This window comes from Polistes fuscatus, unplaced genomic scaffold, assembly GCF_010416935.1.
Source record: "Polistes fuscatus isolate 324 unplaced genomic scaffold, CU_Pfus_HIC Scaffold4, whole genome shotgun sequence".
NCBI classification, from domain to species: domain Eukaryota; kingdom Metazoa; phylum Arthropoda; class Insecta; order Hymenoptera; family Vespidae; genus Polistes; species Polistes fuscatus.
Window position 1 is genome coordinate 6,054,974 of NW_025113118.1, and position 18,418 is coordinate 6,073,391.

Here is an 18,418-nt window from a genome sequence, read left to right on the forward strand (position 1 = left end):
ATGTATAATGCATTGGACATTATTATTAGCTTAATAACAAAAATATCTAACATAAACCAAATTAGAAGCGTACTCTGTCTATTATAATATTCTGTACATAAGTATCCTTTAATTATTATAGTATTTATAGTATTTTTTAATATATATACATATTTATAGTTATATTTAAGAAAATATTGTAAAAACTTGTAAGCTAAAAAGTTATATTAAATACCATTATTAGAATATATCTATCTTTGACTTGTATCTCGTGGTCTATAGACGATACCTCTACTCTTCATTTCCCTTATAACACCAGCTGGAAGTCGACCTGATACAGATATTGCATAAACACCTTTACAAAAGCGATCTGAAAAAAAAGAACATATTGAGTTTGTTAGAGGAAATACATAGAAATTTTACAAATTCTATGTAAGAAATGTGAAGTATCTATAGATAATATTTGATTACTTACTAATTCTTTGCCATTTGCACACCCAACTATCTTCTGGGCTCATTGCGGCAATCATTCTAAAATATAAAAATAATTGAAATAAATATTAACAATTATTCTTTAACAAAATGAAATAATTATAAATTAAAAAAGAAAAAAATATTGTTATGAATTCCAGAAATGAAAGTTTTAATTATAAATATTAAAAATATTCAAATAAAAACTTACCCATCGAAGTTAGAGCTTGTACAATCGAAGACATTGTCTTTGTTATTTTTCATACGTAAAAATTCATCACAATTATCGCAGCCATCGAATTCGAACTGATCGAAAGTCTAATATAAATAAAGAAAAAAGTATTAAATATAACTGATAAAAAACATCTGTTGAATATATTTTAAAACTTATTCTATAAAAATAACATACCTTGATTAGGGAGCATACTAAACATGCTCTGAGACCACGTAAATCTTTTGGCACCGTTTCCATAGTATAATAAAATTATCCACTTTTTTGTAAAAATGTTTACTAACTTTTGGATAACTTATAGGTTATGTTTAAGATTCACGTCCTTTTATATAGGTTAGCGTATATTTGTCCGTGAATCATTCAGTAAAGTACGCGCACACTTAACGCACACGGAATGACTGAAGAAAGCGTCCCAAATGATCTCACTACATATCATCAAAAAACACGAAGCCCATATACAAGGAGGACAATCGCAGTGTTATAAATGTGTTACGTATATACACTATGAGAGGATGATTTTTATTGCCACTAGAGAGTACTAGTGTTTCTAGAAACACTAGAGAACACTAGTGCTCTCTAGTGGCACTATTTGTTTCATTTGTTTATTTATAAAATCACACGTACTTAAATCTTAGTTAGTATATAATTAGTTATAGTATTAATTCAGTCAACTTGCTATCAAAATTCATTTCTATCTAAAAGCATTAAGTGTCATCCCTCTGCGACATAGATTCCTTGCCGACTCCCACGCTCTCTATGTCTAGGGATTACTTCCCAGGGACTTTACTCTGAGAAACAAAATTCTTTACAATCTCATAGATTAGTGGCTCCTAAACTTTTTCTTTTCCCGACATACCTGGTGATACCAGGTTTTCTCAAGGCACCCTAATCAAATTTTAACAAGTTCATCTTGAAAAAAACAAATAATTTTGTATTAAAAGATTGACTAAAAATAAATAAAATACGTTTTATTTGTAGAGTAAAAAAACCATATGTACTGGTTTTCGGCCATTTTTCCTAGTTAGTTTTAAATATTACCAATACAGTTTAGGAAATAATTAATATACTTTCTATTTACATATTATTGTTACACATTTCCTATTTACATATTATAAATATACATGTATAAATAGAGCGTTTTTATAAACACATTCGTATAAAAATTGTTCGTGATACTCGTCATTTCATCATATAAAATTTACGTATATATATAAATATATATAAATATTGGGAGTATATACCCATAAGTAATGTCGTATTTCTCAAATTTAAAAAGAATTATTATCTACTAAATATGATATTACTTATGGGTATCCCTAATCATACAAAACAAACAAGATTCGATGATTTATAAATCATCATCAAATTAATCCATTACTATACGTACTTTTTGATGACATTACATTTATAATATAAAAATCAAAATATAATATTAGATAACAAAAAAATGAATGATAATAGAAAAGATATATAAAAAAGAAACAAAATTCTTTTTCACAATTGGCTGGTAACGGTGGGATTTCATACTCTTTGTTTTAACAATGTCCCAAAAGTATTACTACTTCGATCTTTCAATTATTCATAACTTTTTCTCCTCCCTTTGATGTTCATCCACATAAATACACTTTAATTTTCAAAAATTCGACAATCAAATCAGTCTTCGTTCTCTCTCTAACATGAACGAAGCGATCTTCTTTCCTCACATATAGAAACAGAAATGCAAGTTGTAATTTCTTTTTTGTCTCAAATATGTTAATACTTGAAGGATTCGATAATATTCATTCAATGATAATCTCCGTCACGATCTTCGATTGATATTCGCCTAAGTGTTATGTATCTCGATGAAGAGATATCTTTTCTATCATTATTAAGAACTTTATTTCTATAACCGGTTCTATCAAACTTTGTCTCGATATCACTTATCGAAGGTAATACCACAGTGTATTTTATTTCGTCAATATCATCATCCCTTGGTTGAAATCTCTTATGATCATCTGGAACTGGACGTCCATCCGGATAAACACGAGTTACCATTGGTCCAATCAAATACGGACCAACGGGAATGTAATCATTCGTTGGCATGCTTTCCTCTGTTATACTATTTGTTTCGCTATCGTCGTTTCCTGTAAATATCACAAATTAGATAATACATTTGACATAGGATGACTTTAATATTTTATATACTATTATTTTATATATTGTCCAAAAAGTCACTTTACCGAATTTTTAAGAAATTATAAAATTTTAGTTAGCAAATATCTCATGAGGCGATATCATACTTTTTTAATAACACCGTAATTGATGATTTATATCTTGAATTGAAAAACAAAATATTGTAATTCTATTAATAAATTAATATTGATTTTTTTCTTTTGTTTTCGTTTTTTCGGTAAAACGATTGTGGGGACATCCTAAATAATAGTGTACTTGTTGTAACTTATTGTTTCAAAGAAAACAAAAAAAGAACAAGACATGAGAAAGATGTTGATCGAAATAATTAATCCGTCAAGATATTAATACTCGTTTGACAAAATAAATTGAATTAACAATAGCCCCCTCTCTCTTAAGTATGGGGATGTAGGTTTGTATATAGAATATGGAGCACAGAGAAAATGTGAAAGCTACAGTGTACGTTTGAAGAGAGTTCTCTTTTCTACTTTCGAGAAAAGTGACCCCGTTTAATTCTTAAGCAGCATCCAATAAATCTTTCGAATAAAATCATGAGACCATAAAAAAAGTTACTAATGATTTTTTCGTACCTATCAAAAGTAGATTTGTAGGAAAGTAATTTCCATTGATATCTTGACTTGTCCTAGGTGAAATTCTATTTGTTCCTATTAAAACTCGCCAAACTGTGGACCAATAAATATAAATCAGTATGAAATCAAGTTGATATTTAGAATTTTATATTATATATAAGCTATAATAAAATTATGTATACAAGTATATGTATGCTTACTTATTTCTCTAGCACCACGTTGATACGGATCCAATTTATCAAGAACATTGTCGTCTATATCATCAAGATTTCGTATACCGGTAATTAAGAAATTCTTACTACAATCTGGTCTCGATGAATCGGCACAAAATTCTGCCACTTGCTGAGTAAACAATCTATACAAACGGCTCATCTGCAATTTATAAAATTATCGATTATATAGAGATTACATAAATAAAATTCAAATGTAATCATTTTAATTTATAGAAATGATGGAGGAAAAGAAAGTAAATGGGACAAAAAATGATGTGATTTTTCGAACGAGTTTTCTAAATTTTAATGTGTTTTACCACATTAGAGAATCTAATCTGTCCCCTTCGGTAATTCCGGAAATTAGGAGAAAGCGGGGATGAGTGTGACAATCCAATCGAATAGAAAATAATTAGCGCGGAAAGACAATGATAATGTTAGTATATGTCTTATTGCTCTCTTACATTTACCTAACGTAAAAACCTATTGAAAATTTTTATATAAACATATATTATATAGTATTATAATTTATAAAATAATTATATATACATATATATATTATTTAGTAATATATTACAACTTTATATATATATGTTATACATTTTAATTATAATACTCTCTCTTTCTCTTTCTCTTTGTGCGTGTGTGTGTTGGTATTTATACGAATACTCGGTAGAAAATTAAACCTTGAAATCTGAAGAAAATACAAGGACAATCAACTTTAAGATTCGTGTTGATTATACGAGACAATATATACACGTGTATACATATATGTATTATAATAGAAAGATATTTAGTACTAGGTCGAGTGTGTAAGCTTGAACTTCAACTGGAGAACGTTAATCACGTATTTACGCATCGTATACTATTCTTGATAAAATAAACATATTTCAATTATTATTTATAAAATATTACATTTTAAAGAAAGAAAAAAAAAACAAAAGAATATTTCTTGATCACAGGTTCTAGGTGAAAGCATAAAATAATTAAAATGATTAGTTCATTTCAATATTTACAAAATTTTTCTTTGTTATCTAATGAAAAGTTATGTGTTCTGTTTCGTATAATATAATTATAAAGTCTAATAAATATATATAATGATTATATATGATTAAAGACGTTCATATATTTACATACATACTTCGAATATTATCTTACTCACCTTTTCTTCTCTCGAAAGGAATTCCCACATTGGTATTGCTGATCCAATGACTTGCATTGTCATAAAAGAAATGAAAAAAATGGTGGCAATAATCATTAGAATCTTCATCTTGTTTTTTTTTAATGTTTAATATAATATATATTAATGTGTGTGTATATATGTGTATATCTCACTCGAGGATTAATACATATATCATTGAAAATTTGTGAAAAAGTGAAAAATTATATATCACAAAATTTATTATCTGTTCATATATATATATATATACTGTTAAAACACTACACTACTTATATTTTAGTTAAACGTAATGTGTTATAGATGAAAGAAAAAGAAAAAGAGAGAGCTAATTTTTAATCTGCACGAATATATATTTATGTATATATACATATATATATATACGTTCTCAACAACTGATTGACACAGTACTACCTTCGAATCGTTCAAAACATTTCATTTTATGTTCTACCACAAGTGTGTTTCGCGGTACCCCCACTTCCTTCTACTACGCAACGGTGGCGCTACTTACGATTTCTCCCACTACATAATAGTTGGCGCTAATCGTGTCGCTTCTCCAATGTATTATTCATATACATATATATATATATATATATATATATATATATGTGTACCGGATATTTGTACTTTATTTTTATCAAAGAATTCCCCCCCAGAAGGTAGAGGGGTGGGGGAAATGCTGTACTTTGCACTACCTTTTTGGGGGGAACATTTGTATTAAATAGATATCTCAATTGATATACACATATCACACGACATATATATTATTAATTGAAACAAATATATTTTACACGTTTTTTTATAGTAGATATATAATGTATTTATTACATACATATATACATCATTGTCATTTGTAAAAACGTAAATAAAAAATATGTTATTTTAATTGTATACAACGAACAATGACAAATTCTCACTTTTACTTTTATTTATATGTATAAATATATATTTATGATGTAACGTTATTTTTCGACAATTATAAATCATTAAACAAATAAAGAAATAGAAAAGATAATCTTTGTAATATACTTATGGATATGCCTTGGAAAGGAATTTTAATTGATAACAACTTTTACCTGCAATATTTCGATGTGTTAATGTTAATAAGGCATATGGCTGTTTTGAAAAAAAAGCAGACTTCGTCATCGAATAGCAGACGTCAAAAAATTTTGGTTTCTCCCATACCTTGAAATACCGGAGATGCTTCCGTGAGAGCATCATATTTTTATGTCTCAGATTACTGTTCGATGACGTTATCACAAAACTATATCTATATATGTAATAGATACGTATATATGTGTATATAGGTGTCATGTAAATATCTTCCATCATTTTTTTAAATAAACTTTTTGTCCCAAGAATGACCTAATGCAATAGTATTAAAATTAAAAAAAAATTTATAATTTCTCTTGATAATAATTTATAACTAATTTTTAGCTATATATATATATATTTATTTTATTAATATTTTAATATTTATCGGATTTTATTTGAAACACAAGTAAGAAAATATTTTGGAAAACTTATTACTGATCGAGTATATTATTTAAAATGTCATTACCTTTTCGTTCAATGTAGTAATATATATGTATAAATATATATGTACAGTATTTGTGATTTACGAACAAAAAATATGTTAATATTTTTTTACTTTGATAATTAGCAAGAAAATAATAAATCAATGTTATCAAGACTATCAATATGCAAACAAATGTTAATATCGGTTCATAGTTCCTGCTGATATATCTGTCATCGGTTTCCAAATAAATGTGCAAGACATGCCTAAAGGATTAGTAAATCTTTAATGGTGTCATAAATAAAACACGTGGTTATTTCACTACCGGCGCCAATACGACCGCTATCAGACTCCTATATCCGTACCTTTCGTATATTTATCCGAAATCTGCATGCTGGTTTTGGTCCGAATAGTAAATTGAATAATAATGTGAGCCAAAACATACATATAACGGAATTTATTTTTTATTTATATGGCATGTAAAATCTCTAATAAAATAATTTTGTTTTATGTTAGTTTTTGCTTTGATCTAGAAATAATTATTAGAAAAATTTATATTTCATAAAAAAAAGGTATAAATAAGTTTGCCTATTGAATTTAAAATTACAAATTTGTATATTAGAATCGTGTTTTTTTTGTGAAAGTAGAGACTCGATGACATCAATCTTGAAGGATGCGAGACGCATACATTAAAAACGATTTAGATATAATTTAATGATCTCGAAATTCCTACAAAATGTGTTTTCATTTTAAAAGATTTCGCTGTTGACGTCAGGGGAAATAACACTTTTGATTACCAATATCACATAAATTGATGGTGTTACCTGTTGTATATGAATCGAGTATATTTTGTGTTATAAAAAATTTTAATTAAAAAGAAAAACATTATTTGCATTTATAAATATATATATATATATATACATTTTTTGTCTTGTATATATAAACAATTATAGTTCATTCTCGAATAATGACAATGGTCATGTATTCTCTCTTTCTATATATATGAATATATACACACATAATTAGATTAATTACAGATATATAAAAATATATATTTTTTGTTATTGTGCATGTAAAAAAGCGAATATAACAATTATGTTTGAATTTAACAAACACTGTATGATAGAAGCAATGTAAAACAATTACTTATATGTAGGCGTGATAATTTATAAATATTGAAATTAAAAAGATTCAGTAAAATATTTTGTTTTGACTTTACAATTACGGAAAACAATGATAGAATTTTATTTATTTATATTTCATATTACTTTTTTCCGACGATTCGGTTCATCCGATTTTATTCCGTATTTGTGGATCGATTCCTATGTTTGCTAGGTTTTATCCGAGCGTTTTCAGTGTGATTACCATTGCTAATATGACTATTGGCACTATTTTTACGTCTTGTTGTTTCCATATATCTTTTATTTCTATTGCTAATGGGGTGTACCTTATTAGTAATTTATTTTTCTTTTGTTTTTATGTTTGTATCATATGGGATATATATGTTATGAGGTATGAAGTTTTGATTACTGCGTTGTGTAATTTTTATTGTCAAAGTGTGTCAAAAGATTTTTGACTTTGTGTTATGTAATTTTATTATGCTATTAACCTTATCTTCCTGTTTTTCTGGACAACGTTATTCTTTTAATCACTGCTTTTAGGTGGTGCATTCTATTTTTGTTAAGCATTGTTCGTGTAGTCCTATTTAATCCTTTATTGTCTGTTTCAGCTCATTTAATTATGCCGAATGTGCTTATTTGGTTCTGTGATTTTTATCAATCTTTCTCTTTGGTTTCGGATTTTTCTGTATAATTTTGCCATGTACATTAGATGGCTTATTCTGTGCAGTGTTCTTATTCTTTTCTTTTTTTCAAATCCATATTTCGTTTCACTTTATTATTATGATTATTATTATTTTATATTATTAATATTATTTATTTATTATAATATTATTATATTTCTTTCAAATAAAATTATATATTTAACTGAACAGTTTTTTTCTTTTTTATGTTGTATGCATATTAGCATCGACCATACGCATGATGGGATTGATGAGCTGAAATAATTATATATATTTATGGAAAAAATTAATGTTTAGTAATAAATAATGGAAAAAAAGAAAAGAAAGAAAAATTTATTAAAAAATATTACCCTTATAAAACTCAGTAAGAAAATTTACTTCTGGTAGAAGTACATGAACCCTTTGTAAAATCGTAGCTTTAGGAGCCAAGGCAGCATTTACATTCCAAATCTGAAAATATATAATATTTTTAATATTATGATTTACGAAGTGCAAATAAAAAGGCTGAAGAAGATAAAGACAGCAGAATAAGATGGAATACCGAATGAAGCATGGAAGTACATAGGAGGAAAGTTAGGGAATAAGTTTATAGAACTACTGAGGAAAATATGGAAAGGAGGAGAGATGCCAGAGGATTCTAAAATAGGAATAATAACACCACTGTAAATGAAAGGAGATATGACAGAGGTAGGCAACACTGAGGAGTTACGTTACTAAATATGGCTTACAAGGTTTATGTGATGGATATAAATGATTTATCTATTTATCTATTATGATTTACAGGAATATGTACAGCATATTCTAAAGTGTTAGCATAATTATTCAAAAGAAAATAAAAAATGCACCTGTATCAAATCTTCCCTATCCCTGATAGAGACAGTAACACCGCAGACCTCATCTCCTTCTGCCATGCATTCAGAAAACTGCTCTCCAATAGCCGCAAGTACTATTTCCTGCCAAATTTTAGCCTAGAAAATATTGAAAAATTTAATGTTAACAAATAAAATAGTTAAATACATCATGAAGAGTTCGATCTCTTACAGTGTCAAGCTTATGACATTTTAATCTCCATGTTCCGCCTTTTTGATTGATAGGTTCTTCCCATATAGGATATCTATCATCTCTCATCAGATGATAACTATATTTAACCTGTGAATACGATATCACCTAATACTTCTTTATCATAATAAAACCAATAATATCATTTCTTGTACTAAAATTTATTATCGTTATGACAGAAAAAAATAATGTTCCATATTACATTATTTCAATTTACTACTATAGCAATGTAAGTCAAAATTTATTTACAACGTGTGTGTCAAAAAGATAATACCTGTATTTCAGCAGCATTTGGAATGTTATTGAAGACTGCCCAAAAGCTTTGTACAGTATTCACAGTATAAATCTTCTTTAAATTGGCTTTATATTCTTCGGCGGTTGTACCAGAAATAGCTCTGTTAATTTCATTAATTTTTTTGTCACTTCTTTTACACTTTTTTGTTTAATTTTATTACGTTATCAATGAATGTTTTTTGAGCCAAATATTATTCAATGCAACACGGTTTTTTTTTAAATTATGTAAACAATGAAATGATTTGTATTAAGTGAATAGAGAATAAAAGTTAAAATATTTAAATGACAAGATTTATTGATCATATTAGAGCATAAATATTCTTTTCAAATCGTATCAATTGTTTCTCTAATTGCAAGCTTCAGAAAATATATATGATCTTATACGATTTTGTCAAATTTCGGCATTAATATTATTATTAATAAAAATCCATAAGATCATTTGACGAATATATAGAATTGTGCATGCAAATATTGTCACAATGATAATATATAATGATTTATAGCACTTTTCATCCAAAATTGCAGATTAAAAATTGTATATAGTGTTGATTTAATATCCCATCTATTTATTTATTATAAACATTTTGTTTACATTAGTCCATAAATAAAAATAAATAAACAACGATAAAAAACAGCCAAGAAAGAGAGGAAAAGGAGAAAGTTTTAAAAAGAGAATTTCGGATGTATAAGTGCTATAGAGACACATAAATGGTACATGCGTATAAAACTTAATCATTGTTCTCTCACTTGTCTAACCAAAATGTCCAGGAAGATTGTAACGGTAATCCAGTGGTGTCATGTTCTTCTATCGCTTTAACAGTTTTGCTAGAAAATACCGGTGATTTTGACAAGTCTGATTGGGAATCGTCATCTTTCGACTCACATTGTACCGCGGCCATTTTCGAAACGCAATGTGCACTTGTTTTTATTTCAGAAATCATATGACACTTCTCGCCACATATGCGATTGGAAGAAAAAAGGTAAAGAGAAAAAGAGGGAGAAAGTGAGATATTAATAAAAAAAAGATTGTATAATTTTAAATGAAAACAAAAGAAGAAAGCAAATTTATGATCTAATTATGTTTATAAAATATAGTCTAATGCACCGACGTAAATGTGATAAACAATAACTATTTGTATAATTATCATGTTGTACAAACAGCCTTAAAGCGACCTCTTGTTAATTATCTTTCTAACTTTATTTAAACAACAAAATAATATACACTAACAATAAAATTAAAAAATATATATGTACGCATACGATATTATATAATATTTAATAATAAATATTAACTTATTTATTGTTTTATATCTTTCATTTAACTATTACTCTTCAAAATAATTGTATCCTGGATATAACCTAAAATATGGTTAATTTAAAACATTTTTCTTTATTTTATAATTATGCATATAAATTGTAATTATTTTTACATATATAAAATATTTTCAATTTTATACTATGAATATACGCAAGGACAGTTTTCTGATGATTTATATTTAAACACACATACATCATACTTTTAACAATGCGCAGTTACTATTGCGCGGGAACGTTGTCACAAAAGAAAAGTTTGTACAACATATATATATATATATATACATATACTTGATATGCTATTCAATGATGAACAATGTGGTGACGGAAAGAGGTTTATGTATTTAGATATAGATATGGTTTTTTATTTGCACGATTGTCAAGTTTGATTGCTTATCCTATAATTAAAACGAAAGTATGAGTTCTTTAAAACGTGCGTATACGTGCGCATATGTATCGAAGTCTTCAACTGTATATATTAAATTTTGACATATGAAGTTGAATATAGGTTAGGTTAAAAATTAAATAATTTTTGTTTAAATAGATTCGTTAAAAATATAAAATAGAATATTTGTATAGATCCAAATATAAAAATTCTTGTCAACAAACGAATATGTGGGTATTTGGTTATGGATCTCTTATATGGAAAGTTGATTTTCCTTATGAAAAAAGAATCATTGGTTATATTAAGGGATATGTGAGACGGTTTTATCAAAAAAGTACAGATCACAGAGGAACACCCGCTAAGGTGCGTTCAACAATAAAAATATAATTATTTAATAAAAAGTTCTTAAATCTATCTTCTTAATATTTATTTTGAATTTTTAGTCATATAATATATATTCATATATAACTTTTAGCCTGGCCGTGTTGTTACCTTGCTTCCATCCGACAATCCAAATGATGAAGTATGGGGTCTTGCTTACAAAATATCTGGTGAAAATGTAGATAATGTTGTTGCACATTTAGACTTCAGAGAAAAAGGTGGCTATGAAAGGAATACCGTTCTCTTTTATCCTTATGCTAGTCTTAGCGATGTTGATAAAAGTCTTTCTTCTACTTCCTTAGACAATATTGTAAATACAAATAATACAATTATAGAGCCGATTACAGATAAAGATCCATTCTATCTGACAATTTACATAGGAAGCAAAGATAATCCTAATTATGTAGGCGTTGAAAATATGGAGACATTAGCAAATTGTATATTTAATGCACATGGTCCTAGCGGATCAAATAGAGAATATCTTTATAAATTAGCATCTGTTGTACGTACCTTAATTCCAAATGCCAACGACGAATATCTGTTTTTATTAGAAGAAGCTGTGAAAAAGTTGGAAAAAGATTCAGAGAAAGAAATAATCGAATAATATTAATGTATAGAAAACTTATTTATATACAATATACAAAGTATATTTAATTCTATAAGAAAAATTATTTGAAAAATAATAATTTTTTATTAACTAAATTTTAACATTCAGATTTATTGCAAAATAAAGAAATATTTTGTTCTATAGTAATAAAAAAAATTATTTGCATATAAAAAAATATTTCATATATAAAACATATTTAAAGTATAAAAAAAAATATTCATTCCATGATAAATACAATTTTGGAAAATATAAATTCAATCTATATGAATACATTGTTTAATTTGATTTTCAATCCCATCCTTAAAATTCATATTTTCGCGTTATATGTCACTGTATCACATGCGTAGGAGGTGAGCGATATTGGGAGGGGGAGGGGGAGGGCAAAGAAATATATAATGTGTGATGGTGGCTAAAAGAGAAGAGGTAATATTGCTGATAAGGGAGTGAGTGAGAAAAAGAGTACGCGTAAGAGAAAAAAGAGAGAGAAATAACAAAGTCTATGGTTTCGTGTGCTTAGTTCCATTAATAGTAAGAATTGTATAAAATTTACTAGAATCTTTCCTCTTTCTAGAAAAGTACGGGGTGACCGATGGTGACGAATTCGAACACATTTTCACCGCTTCAACGTTTATTTCATATATATATATATACATGAATATATATAATTATATTTGTGTAATCAAATTAAAAAAATAATTGAAATTTGTTTTAATGTTATCGACCGATGGAAATAAAGTGTGAAATGAAATTTCTATAGAAATCGAAGTTCTTTAAAAAACTTTATAACACGTGAACGATCTCGAAGGAAGACAAGATCTATATATATATATATATAAAGAATATTTTCAACAGAGTATCGACTTTTTTCTTACAACGTATTTTTGTTTTTTCTCTGCTACTGTACACGCATTTCTTCAAGAAGATACTAGATACCATACGGTTTATATGGTTTGTATTCTACTCTTATTTAATTTTTGAATTATTGCGTCAGATTTGGTTAATCTATTTTCGAAAGAAATAAAAGTAGAAGTATTTCAATTGAATCATTCGATTGTTTTCACAATTTTTTCTTTCACATATATATAATTTTCGTTTATGTATATATAAAAAAATAATAGGGATATAATTCTTTTTATATTGTGTGTAATGTATATATATTATATTTGTACCAAGAGGATTTAAAAGATTCGATTACGAAAGTTTTGGACGAAAGTGTGTGTTGTGTGTGTAACGTTGTGGGTCCACATATACACACAAATATATACGTATATATATATACATATATTTGCGACTGACAGTTCGTTTTGCTGTTGGTCATTGACGCTTTGAACTATATACTCCTGGCTTTTGTCTTCTTCTTTCTAAAGAAGATCATACGAACAATACTCTCTTCGTTTAGTTTCTCTTTTCAAGTAAGTTAACTTGTTTGTTTATTTCTTCAAGAAATATTTTAATTTAGTTAGTAATATTACTGATATTATATATATAGTACATTTATTTAAATATAAAATAAAAACGGTAAAATAGTATAGTGATTGTTCAAGAATGATTTTGAAAAATTTCGTAACACTTACAATTAGATATGTAGGTTTATATATGTCAGAAGGAATGAAAGAAATTTTATATTTTGTGCTTGTTTTTAATTTTACTTGTTTTCATTTGTTCTCTCAAAAATTCTTATTTCTGGATGATAACTAATCTAATTTTCTTTTCTTTTTATCACCCGTATTTAAGCATAATAATATTTTTTATCTATGTTTTATACAAATATAGGTATTTCACTTGCGTCATTTTGTGTTTATGTGTATATACATGCGTGCTTGTGTGTGTAACTCAATAATTGTCTAACTTTTGTATCGTTTGTATTATCTGAAAAAAAATATATAGATACAATTAGAAATTAAGTATATTTTTAAATTAATTTTTTTTTGTTCAAGAATTCTTTTTAGTTTTGTACAATAATTCATTAGACTCGTATAAGTAATGGTCGTTATGAAAAAAGAAAGAATATATATAGTGACTCACAAAAATATTCGGATACTACAGTATGACCAACTTTATGGCTTCATATTTCGATTGTTTATAAAAGCAATTACTCTGATTATTGTTTTTAGCAATAGGTCATTTATTAATCTTGATAAAAATATATAATTTATTTTAAAATTTTTTATATATATTGGATGATAAAAATTATTAAACAAAATAATATATTTTTGGCCCACTAAATCATTTGGACAAAAAGTTCATTTATTATTTATTTAATGTAAATTAATATTCAGAAAATAATTTTAATACTTCGTGGTATAATCATTTTGTTATAGTACATGTCTTAATTTGTTTGATATATTATTCATAATTTAAAAAATAACTATTGTATAGTTACATTTGCCCATTTATTTTAGAGTCTTTTTTTCAATTTACAATTGGAATTTACTGAATTTTCTTATCTCATTTATCCCATACATTTTTAATGTGATTAAGCTCCGGTAATTATAGTTGGAAGAGAAGAATTTTTGAAAATTTATTTAATAAAAATTTTTGCAAAATGTGCATGCCTTATTCTTAGGTTGTTTGTTTAATAGAAATTAAAGCTGTTATTAATTTCCATTTTTTGGATATTTCCAAGTAACTGTTTTTAAATATGTTTAAGTCAAGATTTTTATTCACAATGCCGTAAATAATCACCAAGTTTCCAATTCCATATTACGAAATGTAGCTCTACAAAGTTATGTGATTTGATATTTATTCATGAATTATCTTATAAGCTCATATCTATGTGAGATTTCTTATGGTGTGTTTGCAAAAATATTGTGTAAGAAAGTAAAGTATTTTATATTACATTGGAAGATACCAAAAATGGAAATCGAATCGTCCTGAACGCAAAAAATAAAAAACAGTCATAAACACGTATTTTCAATAATTTAACAATAACTTTTCAATACATACAAATGATCTTTCATGCGTTAATATTTTTATATATGAAATTTTATCCAAACATTTTTAATGATGTTCGTAGTGTAACGATCAAAATGAACGTATATATGTACATAGTTCGTTAAAAAATTGATGAAAAATGTCGTGAAGAAGCTAGCGCGTTAAGTTTTTATTGTATATTTCGGTACGTAAGGCGCAATTGCGACGCAATATTACGTATATGCAAAATAAAAACTTTTCTTTTGTACGAATGAAATTTTAGTCAATGTTAGATAAGATATATTAAGAGAAAATATTACAAACATGTGATGCCATTTGCTTCCTTTGTTTTCATTTCGCGAAACTTCTCGTTTCATTCCAATTTTAATCAAGATCTATTTACGCCTGAAATGATCATACTTGTAGATTCTTTTATAAGTGAATGTTGTGATAACCTTGAAATCATGATTACTTGCAGAGTTTTTTATTTTGGAGAATAAATATAACGCACTATTCGTCACAAAGAAATTTTCTTTGAATCTTATTATGTACTGATAAATTAAAGAAGGATATCATGAGATAAACTTAAATATCAAAAAAGGTATATTCTCTCTCTTCTATTTTATAATAAAATTCAAATTCTTAACACAATATATATATATATATGTACTTATATTATATATTTTTATTTTACAGATATAAGGCCAGCCAGTTGTGCCATTCTTATTGAGTGACTAGAATTTTTAGTTATTCAATCAATAACGTTTTGATTTGTGTACTAAAATTTCACCGTTTTCATAGCAAGCGGTTTTGTCACATAACATAAGAATGGACATATCAGGCTTTCCTGTACCGGATGCGATCCACCCACTACTTGAACAATTGCAAGAAGCTTTGGTGCTGCAGGTTAAATATCAACCTGATCTTCAACTACTCACTACAACGCAAGTAAGTTATTAACATTTTATTTCTTAATCTTAGATATCGCATATATTTATATAGGCAAGAAATATAAAATACTATCAATCTATGCTACAGAATGATGAGATTACTATCGAAGCACGGGATGGGTCTGCTCATGTATTAAGATGTTTGAAAGTATGGTATGATTTACCATCTGATGTATTTTTTCTTGCTATTAATTTGATGGATCGGTTTTTAACTAAAATGAAAGCCAAACCGAAACATATGGCTTGCATCAGTGTGGCAGCTTTTCATATCGCAGCAGTTCAAATGGCTCAATCTTTGGATGCTGATCATTTGGTATCTATTTCTCAGTGCAAGTGTACTGGTGGAGATCTTAAGCGTATGTCAGAAGTAATACGTAATAAATTAGAATTGGTACCGGATATACAGCCAGTTACATCATTAACTTTTCTACGTTTGTTCAATACAATGTTTCATACTTTTGCATTGCATTTGGGTATTGGTGATTTATATGCTAATATTTTTATGGTGAATATTGCTAAAATAATCTTTAATATATGTAATATTTTTAAAATTCTAAGAGTTATATCTATATAAATATATATGCATTATAGGAATCTGAACTTTTTCTAAGATTAGAAATGATAGCTTGCAATGGAAATTGTGCAAGTTTAAGGCCAGCGGAAGTAGCTTTGGTCTTAATCTGTACATATTTAAAAGCAACCCTTAAACGATTAGATGCAAATAAAGATGTTAATACTTCTGCAACATCTATGAATACTGGTCCTTCTACTATGAATTCATCTGTAACAAAAGATCAAATTTTAAGACTGATAGAGTTTTCTTGTGAAATACAACAAATATGTAAGGTATGACTATATATATATAATATATATAGATAGCAATGTGATGATTATAAATTATGTTAAAATAGTAAATGTAATATTATTAAGTAAATGTTAATATTATTTTATAAAAAAAGATTTCAGTCGGTAGCACCTATAATTCTACTTATGAAGCTGTAAATGCAGTTTTAAAGAAATACAATGCCCAAGAACAAACGCCACATAGACAAAGACTCATATGGAAATTATCTTCACGTACAGCACGTCTTTTGCGTCCAACTGATAAATTTACTTCTGTTTTACCTGTCATTGCTGAACACACTTCAGTTCCATCTCCAAGTAGAATAAGGTAAATTATGACATTTTATTTAATTAAATAAATTTTAAGTATATAAATGATAAATATAATAATAATATGTAAGTAACCTCAAAAAATATTCGGACTCCAATTTATAACCAATTTATGACCAATTTATGGCTTCATATTATGATTATTTATAAAGCAATTGCTCTAAATATATTTTTTTAATTACTTTAATTATCTATTAATCTAGGTAAATATATTATTAAGTTTAATAATTTTTATTATGCATAACTAAGATCTTTGTTAACCTATTTTAGAAAAAACCGTAAGTTCTCTCGTCGTCATGGAAACAAGAGGCGTTAATATATCTTGCTTATAAGGGAATAATAAGCAAGAAAGATCTATCGTATCTGGACGAATTAGGATTTAAAATAGCATTTTCCAACATAATATTTAATAATAGAAATGATATAGACCTTGTGCGTTTCTTGGAAATGGAAAATCATTCAATGTAAGTCAGTATCTTATCGTGTTATTTGAAAGGGCATGACACACGTGTATAATTGTTCGTTGTTTTTATTTTTTATTTATTTTTGAATTTTTCTAAGGTCTATTTTCTAAATGAAAATACAAAATTTATGAATTAGGGGAAAATATTATAATTTTTATTTTTATTATGCGAACCAAAATTATTTGTTGTAAATATTTTAATATATTAGAAAAGGAATTAAATATAATAGAAAAAACAAACAAAGAGAAAAAATCGATTTACCTCCTTCTATAAAATGAAAATTTATATAATATAATATATTTATATGTTGTTTATATAACATACATTTTTGACAGATATTTTAAAATTGTATATTTATAGTATTATTTTAATAAAGAGGGAGAGCAAAAAGAAAAAGAAAAATGTTAAAGTACATAAGATAAATCTTGCACTTATACATTATATATTACACACAAGAGAGTGGTCCTTGCAAAATAATGAAACAATAAAAGATATTATAAAATATTTGATAGGTTTACATCAATAATAATGATAAGAGATTATATCTTTTACTATCATACTATAAGTAATTGTAAAAGATAAAAAACAAAAAAAATAAAAATTGTAAGAATGTAAAATACTTGATCATGTTCTATTGAAATAGAATCGATTTTTTTCTATTTATATCGAAAGAAAAAAAAATTGAATACATCTGAAAATTGTCTGTACATAGAAGAATGATTTTACTTGAAAGT

At 26.6% G+C, this 18,418-nt stretch overlaps 5 protein-coding genes across 11 annotated transcripts; 2 read left to right on the forward strand and 3 right to left on the reverse strand.

Moving 5' to 3' along the window:
• Positions 1-153: 153 nt before the first annotated feature.
• On the reverse strand, positions 154-1,246 carry LOC122521293 (transcription elongation factor SPT4). Its single transcript, XM_043641876.1, has 4 exons — positions 860-1,246; positions 662-768; positions 455-510; positions 154-349 (listed from the first exon to the last, which is right to left on the reverse strand). Exons 1-4 carry the CDS (start codon positions 920-922, stop codon positions 231-233), a joined length of 345 nt encoding a protein of 114 aa, XP_043497811.1. The 5' UTR covers positions 923-1,246; the 3' UTR covers positions 154-230.
• A 1,022-nt stretch (positions 1,247-2,268) lies between these two features.
• On the reverse strand, positions 2,269-5,332 carry LOC122521296 (rhythmically expressed gene 5 protein). 2 transcript variants are annotated; one of them, XM_043641879.1, is made up of 5 exons: positions 5,242-5,332; positions 4,813-4,862; positions 3,642-3,813; positions 3,442-3,534; positions 2,269-2,805 (listed from the first exon to the last, which is right to left on the reverse strand). In XM_043641879.1, exons 1-5 carry the CDS (start codon positions 5,264-5,266, stop codon positions 2,465-2,467), a joined length of 681 nt encoding a protein of 226 aa, XP_043497814.1. In that variant the 5' UTR covers positions 5,267-5,332; the 3' UTR covers positions 2,269-2,464. The 2 variants fall into 2 exon arrangements, with proteins under 2 accessions (XP_043497814.1, XP_043497813.1); XM_043641878.1 differs by lacking the exon at positions 5,242-5,332 and having other exon boundaries at positions 4,813-4,947.
• Positions 5,333-8,283: 2,951 nt separating this feature from the next.
• On the reverse strand, positions 8,284-10,396 carry LOC122521298 (eukaryotic translation initiation factor 4E type 3-like). The gene is made up of 6 exons (XM_043641886.1): positions 10,245-10,396; positions 9,478-9,598; positions 9,186-9,293; positions 8,990-9,112; positions 8,495-8,594; positions 8,284-8,399 (listed from the first exon to the last, which is right to left on the reverse strand). Exons 1-6 carry the CDS (start codon positions 10,394-10,396, stop codon positions 8,365-8,367), a joined length of 639 nt encoding a protein of 212 aa, XP_043497821.1. The 3' UTR covers positions 8,284-8,364.
• On the forward strand, positions 10,299-12,351 carry LOC122521297 (putative glutathione-specific gamma-glutamylcyclotransferase 2). 5 transcript variants are annotated; one of them, XM_043641885.1, is made up of 4 exons: positions 10,390-10,477; positions 11,391-11,559; positions 11,672-11,795; positions 11,880-12,351. In XM_043641885.1, exons 1-4 carry the CDS (start codon positions 10,458-10,460, stop codon positions 12,179-12,181), a joined length of 615 nt encoding a protein of 204 aa, XP_043497820.1. In that variant the 5' UTR covers positions 10,390-10,457; the 3' UTR covers positions 12,182-12,351. The 5 variants fall into 5 exon arrangements, with proteins under 5 accessions (XP_043497815.1, XP_043497820.1, XP_043497816.1 ...); XM_043641880.1 differs by having other exon boundaries at positions 10,299-10,477; positions 11,672-12,351; XM_043641881.1 differs by lacking the exon at positions 10,390-10,477 and adding an exon at positions 11,018-11,315 and having other exon boundaries at positions 11,389-11,559; positions 11,672-12,351.
• A 94-nt stretch (positions 12,352-12,445) lies between these two features.
• On the forward strand, positions 12,446-17,676 carry LOC122521299 (cyclin G). Of its 2 annotated transcripts, none has more exons than XM_043641887.1 (8): positions 12,446-13,132; positions 13,358-13,596; positions 15,576-15,698; positions 15,794-16,045; positions 16,136-16,552; positions 16,639-16,893; positions 17,007-17,218; positions 17,491-17,676. In XM_043641887.1, the coding sequence occupies exons 4-8, from the start codon at positions 15,926-15,928 to the stop codon at positions 17,534-17,536; spliced, it is 1,050 nt and encodes a 349-aa protein (XP_043497822.1). In that variant the 5' UTR covers positions 12,446-13,132; positions 13,358-13,596; positions 15,576-15,698; positions 15,794-15,925; the 3' UTR covers positions 17,537-17,676. The 2 variants fall into 2 exon arrangements, with proteins under 2 accessions (XP_043497822.1, XP_043497823.1); XM_043641888.1 differs by lacking the exon at positions 13,358-13,596 and having other exon boundaries at positions 12,446-12,607; positions 12,756-13,132.
• The last annotated feature ends 742 nt before the right edge of the window (positions 17,677-18,418 follow it).

Coding starts and splice junctions, on each gene's coding strand:
- LOC122521293 (XM_043641876.1), bottom strand. CDS start 922: ATGGAAACGGTGCCAAAAGATTTACGTGGTCTCAGAGCATGTTTAGTA. Junction 769..859: donor TAGTATGCTCCCTAATCAAG/GTATGTTATTTT, acceptor TATTTATATTAG/ACTTTCGATCAGTTCGAATT. Junction 350..454: donor GTGCAAATGGCAAAGAATTA/GTAAGTAATCAA, acceptor CTTTTTTTTCAG/ATCGCTTTTGTAAAGGTGTT.
- LOC122521299 (XM_043641887.1), top strand. CDS start 15,926: ATGGACATATCAGGCTTTCCTGTACCGGATGCGATCCACCCACTACTT. Junction 16,046..16,135: donor AACTACTCACTACAACGCAA/GTAAGTTATTAA, acceptor TCTATGCTACAG/AATGATGAGATTACTATCGA. Junction 17,219..17,490: donor CCATCTCCAAGTAGAATAAG/GTAAATTATGAC, acceptor AACCTATTTTAG/AAAAAACCGTAAGTTCTCTC.
- LOC122521297 (XM_043641880.1), top strand. CDS start 10,458: ATGCGATTGGAAGAAAAAAG. Junction 10,478..11,390: donor ATGCGATTGGAAGAAAAAAG/GTAAAGAGAAAA, acceptor ATATTTGTATAG/ATCCAAATATAAAAATTCTT. Junction 11,560..11,671: donor ACAGAGGAACACCCGCTAAG/GTGCGTTCAACA, acceptor TATAACTTTTAG/CCTGGCCGTGTTGTTACCTT.
- LOC122521296 (XM_043641878.1), bottom strand. CDS start 4,920: ATGAAGATTCTAATGATTATTGCCACCATTTTTTTCATTTCTTTTATG. Junction 3,814..4,812: donor TCCTTTCGAGAGAAGAAAAG/GTGAGTAAGATA, acceptor TATAAATTGCAG/ATGAGCCGTTTGTATAGATT. Junction 3,535..3,641: donor ACGTGGTGCTAGAGAAATAA/GTAAGCATACAT, acceptor ATTGGTCCACAG/TTTGGCGAGTTTTAATAGGA.
- LOC122521298 (XM_043641886.1), bottom strand. CDS start 10,396: ATGGCCGCGGTACAATGTGAGTCGAAAGATGACGATTCCCAATCAGAC. Junction 9,294..9,477: donor CAAATGCTGCTGAAATACAG/GTATTATCTTTT, acceptor TCGTATTCACAG/GTTAAATATAGTTATCATCT. Junction 8,595..8,989: donor ATAGGGAAGATTTGATACAG/GTGCATTTTTTA, acceptor ATATATTTTCAG/ATTTGGAATGTAAATGCTGC.